At 37.5% G+C, this 5,552-nt stretch overlaps 1 protein-coding gene across 1 annotated transcript; it reads right to left on the bottom strand.

The window, feature by feature from the left end:
- Nucleotides 1–987: 987 nt before the first annotated feature.
- LOC121417891 lies at nucleotides 988–2,815 on the bottom strand. Its single transcript, XM_041611626.1, has one exon. It carries the CDS (start codon nucleotides 2,803–2,805, stop codon nucleotides 988–990), a length of 1,818 nt encoding a protein of 605 aa, XP_041467560.1. The 5' UTR covers nucleotides 2,806–2,815.
- Between the last annotated feature and the right edge of the window lie 2,737 nt (nucleotides 2,816–5,552).

Here is a 5,552-nt window from a genome sequence, read left to right as displayed (position 1 = left end):
GTCATTTGCCCACCCCTATTTATACACAGTTGAATTAATCTAATCTTGTATTGTATTTCTTGCTTTAATTGAATAAATAATTATACAAATGTAAAATAAATCTATAGAAACGCACTCGGCCAGTACTTCAGCTAAAAAATGAATACTTCATGCGACGATCTCCCTTATGTTTACACTTAAAAGTTCAAAATTAATAAATCTACATTGAATCGTATTCCAATCAATCTTGTCAGTCCATTAAAAGAATGCTTATTTCATTCGCTAAGTGAGGATTGCCAGTCTAATTGAGAGTGAATGATTCCAATCTGTACTGTTTTATATCTCTTTGTTCAATTTTACGATAAATCTCTGGATTCTTGTAAATTCTTGACTAAATTCGTTCAGCCACTCAGTAGAATCTGATCAATATCTGCACCTTCAAATCAGGAGTTTGTTTGATTATCTATCTTTCAAATACTAGAAAATATATGAAATATGACATTATGCCATTATGACATTATTTGTTTTGATTTATTTTTATTTCTGCATTCACATCGGTATCAGAATGTCAAAATATACGAAGGTATTATATAGCAAAACTGTAGTATTAGTCTATATAAGCAGTGTATATGAATATCAACAAGATGTATTATACATTTTATAAAACAATTTTTTTTAAAGAAAATACATCGTGAGCGTGTAGGCTTGATGGTAATGACGGCCTCATCATATCGTATGCCATATGATCTCGCAAATTTTTTTTTTAACCAATGATATTGAAACCTATTTTCACATGCATGATACATGTTCTTAGATGCAGGAGTTTTATGGGGTTTATTAATGTTTTTTTATAAATGCCTATTGTTAACCGTGATTTTTAAAATGGGTCAGAGTTATTAGGTCTTAATAGGCCTCACTGCTACAGATATTTCAGATATCTAAAGATGGTATTATTCTGGTCAGTGTGTCTCATATTCATCATAGTGAATGATCCCGACATATCATCGTTTAGAATGTGAGTCGCTTTTCAAAGACGAGAATACTGTCTCCACCACAAGCAATTATCTTGCCTGATGATGAGATCATTACAGGAGATGATAGAAGGTGATCCAACCCGTCATCCTCATCAGCCAATCTAATTGATAGAGGGAATGTCGTAACTCTTCTCATGTTCACTTCATTCCCACTCATCACCTGATCGATCATACACGTCTTCCACTCATCATCTGATGTCACAACGTAAAGGTCGTCTGTTATAGGATCAACACTGACATTCAAGATGACATCACTGTGGAGGATTTCCCTTTGACCACCCTGTCTGTCTATGATTAGTACTCTCTTATCAGGAGGGTAAGGTTGAGCGATGATGTGACCTGATGATAGCACACCTCGCATCAGTACATCCTGTTTACATGTGATGGTTTTTACGATCTTACTATCAGCTGGGTTGATGACGTATATCTTAGACTGACCCAAGTCAGCAGCGATGATCATCCCATCACGGTCAACAGCTACACACACCGATGAGATATCGCGCGTTGTGTTTCTTGGTAGTGTGACGTCATTGATGCGCATCCATTGTCTGTCATACACACTGATGCATCCAGTCAAACTGTCCCCTGTATAACCTTTACAGTATCTACCACATACTATCTTGTCATCATTCAGTAATGCACAGGAGATTACCCATGATGTATCAGTACCCGTTATCACTCTCTGGATGTGTTTAGTGTTTATATCTAACATGTATGTATACTGGCTACCTAGCACCCAGTCGATGATGATCACATTACATTCATCTATGCAACCAACAATCTGTGGGTAAGTGATTTCATCTTCAGCACTGATTGTATCACTAAGCATCCACTCGCCATCATACCCACCAATCCTACCATCATACTTCTCTCTCCCAACACCCTTCACAAACCTCACACCTGATATTCTATCAGTGATTTGTTTCACATCATTCTTATAAAGTGGTTTCTTTAGTTTATCACTCACTGACATGTTCACACTATGACCATCTTTAACAATGTTTTTATCGTCTTCTAGTACTGTATCTATGGTCTGTATTGCATTCTCTATTGTTTTTGTGTCATCCTGCAATGATTTCATCAACTCTCTGATCTTCCTATCCTTCTCTTTAACAATGTTATCAATGTCTCTATGAAGACCAATCTTCTTATTGTCCATGTGTCTTTGTCTAATCTGTGCATTTGTATGGATTAATTTAAGTTCTTTCACTCTCTCTTCATTGTTCTTTCGAATCTTCTCATTAATCTTCATAATCTCTTCTTGAAGTACTTGATTCTGATCATCAAATTCTTGGTTGATTTTGTCAGCCTCCATCTTCTCCTTGACTTTATCTATGTTGATCGCCTCCTTGATTATCGAATTAACTTCATCTTTCAAAGCTTGTAGATGGGTGTCTGTGTCTTTCGTGCATTGGTCAATTTCTTCTTCATAAAGATGACCTTCTTTCAATTTGTCCCTCCCTTTTTCTTTTAGAACTGTTAGCCTCGCCCCATTGTCTTTTATTGCATCATTTATATCTTGTCTCTCGCAAGGCTGTAGATGTTTGATCATAGCGCATGAATAACACAATGGAACACCATGAGATTTACAATATAATTTTACCTTTTCATCATGTTCTTCACAATAAATATTTGGTACACCTCTTTTAATTCTTGCGATGCATCCTTCTTTAGAGGCGCAGTCATCACAGAGTCTCTTCTTCTCCTCCACGTAGTACGTCACATCTGTGATTGATTGACACTCCTTTCCTTCACATTGTTGGTCTGGGGTGAAGTTAGCCGCCATGATCATCAGAGTATTGATCTGAGAAATATGAAAGACAGATATCACAAGAGAATGAGTATAATTGCAAGGGCGTACGCTGGTTTCAGTAAGGATAGGTGCACATCATGCCCGGGGGGGGGGGGGGGGATACCATGCGCGACCATGGGGTCTCGAAAAACAATCTAAACAAGTATTTTCCATATTCTGAAAATGCACCCCTTAATAAGAATTGGCATGTGAAACCCTATACTTAACAAGTATTTGAAAGAAAACGGTACCCTTGGCAAGCATTCCCTGGATTGACCCCCCCCCCTAAACAAGTACAGCAATATTTTATTGTTTTGTTTCGGACGTCGGTCGGACTCTGAAGTGTTGGAGCAAAAAGTACACCCTTTATAAAACATTTTAGTATCTTTTATAACCTCGCAAATTTGACCAAATATCTTGCAAAATATAAATACCCCTCTATTCAGTATTTTTATATTTTGACACCCTTATTACATTAAGTACGTAACGTGCCCTATCTTGAAAAAGACCCCCCCCCCCCCTACTCCTTTTACGCGTTTCTTTGTTCGCGCATGGTATCCACTCGTCAATGGAAGTGCCCCCCCCCCCCCCGACTTCCTGGGTAGGTCCGTGGAACTAAAGTGGCATGGGGTGCACAACTTGGGGAGGTGGAAGCCAAGTTTAGAAAATCAGCTGTTGGAAGTAGAACAAGGGGAAGGTGCACGTGCAACCAGTGTTAATTCCCCAGCGTACTATCTTGATAATACAAAGGAAAAAAAAGATGGATAGAGGGCATGGCCTTGGGAAGTGGGGGTGCTGGGGTGTTTAAGCACCCCAATAAATTTCTTGGGGTGCCGCGTGTATTATTCTCCACAGGCAGCCCTCCCCCCCCCCCCCCAGGTATTCTGAAAGATGTGTAAAAATGCCAATGGTAACCAAATGACCTTCATTTTCTAGTTTACCTTCTTTTTTTTTTGCTTTCCGAAGTCCTCTGAACCAATTTAATCTCCATTTTGTAGTAAAAACCCTTTTTTCTGCCTTTCAAATTCCTAGGCACCAATAACCCTTTTTTTTCTTCTTTTCAAATCTCCTTCAGCAACCCAGTCAAAAAATCGTTCCCATGACACTGAAGGGGGGGTGTATATGTGGACGTGATAATAGACAAATAGTAGTAGCAGCAGTAGTTGTAGTAGTAGTAATAGTAGTATTAATAGAAGTAGCAGCAGCAGTAGTAGTAGTAGTAGTAGTAGTAGTAGTAGCAGCAGCAGCAGTAGTAGTCGTAGTAGTAGTAGTAGTAGTAGTAGTAGTAGTAGTAGTAGTAGTAGTAGTAGTAGTAGTAGTAGTAGCAGTAGTAGTAGTAGTAGTAATGATAATAATGATGATGATAATAATGATAATAACAATAATAATAATGGTAATAATACTGATAATAAAATGATAATAATGATGATGATAATAATACTACTAATAATACTACAAATAATAACATTTATAAGATGCTTTATATGGGTGTTTCAAAGCGCACAGGTTGGCTGACTAAAGTAAATAATAAAATATCCATTAATTAATAAAATAAATAACTAAAAAAAACTATGTCATTGTTGAGAAAAGGTGAGTTTTGAGTGAGGATGTGAAAATTTCAACAGAGGGAGCATTTTGAGTTAGGAGCTTGTTCAGGGGCAATAATACACAAAGAACAATATCACCGTATCTGATCTTCGTATGCGAGGACCGTGGTTTAAATTAGACGAAGATGAGCGGCTGGATCTGATTGACGAAGAGGAACGAAGAAAGTCTAGGTCTAGGTGATACTTGGGTGCCATATTATGATTAATTTGTTTGCTTCTATACAATTTAGATGCTGAGCGCCTGGCAAGAAGTCAGGGGACGATTGCACGAAAGGGTCTTTGCAAAGACCATCTTTCGTGTCGCCCATCTTTTATGATACGCTATAAGCGGGGTGTTTCTGAAGTTTATGATAAAGAATAAGATTTGTTAGCTTGCTTTTAAATCAAATTTTATACAAGTTCATGATATACCACATCATTTTATAAACAAACATTTTGTTTATTTTAATCAAATATGTATGCAGATGATTTATTCAAAATGCGTTCCACATGGAAATGGGCGACACGAAAGCCGGTCCTTGCAAAGACCCTTTCGTGCAATCGGCCCCAAAATGTCCCATTTTATTAAAGTCTTTGGGATGTCTCGGCAAGGGATCAAACTCACGACCTCCTATTCATGAGGGGGCGCGCTCTACCGTTGAGCCACCATGCCCGATGTGTGAAAAAAAAATAATAGGAAAAGGAAGAGGAAGGGAGAAAGAGAATGGGCAAAGGGGGAGGGGGCAAAGAGAGAGAGAGAGAGAGAGAGAGAGAGAGAGGAGCCGTTAACAGAAGAAAAGAGAAGAATAAAATGAAATGTAATGAAAGAAAAACGAGTAAGAATTTAAAAGAAAAGAGAAGAAGAACTACAACACGAATAAGAAAGGAAATGAGGAGAAGAAGATGAGAGAGAGAAAGGGATGGTAAAATGAGTACGAAAGTAAGATGAATGGAGGGAGAGAGGGGAGAGAAGGCAATAAATGATAACATTTTATCGATTTACATTAGCAAATATGCCCTATTATGAAACCTATTTTTTAATCTTAAAATATCAAATCTATTTAAGTAAATGAAATGACATGATTTATAAAAAATGATTGTAAGAAGATAACTTTCGATTTTTCATAAATGTGAAATTTTACCTGATTTGGTAATCCCTTT

This window comes from Lytechinus variegatus, chromosome 6 (assembly GCF_018143015.1).
Source record: "Lytechinus variegatus isolate NC3 chromosome 6, Lvar_3.0, whole genome shotgun sequence".
NCBI lineage: Eukaryota > Metazoa > Echinodermata > Echinoidea > Temnopleuroida > Toxopneustidae > Lytechinus > Lytechinus variegatus.
Note: the sequence above shows the minus strand (reverse complement) of the source record. Positions and strands in the feature narration are given on the sequence as shown.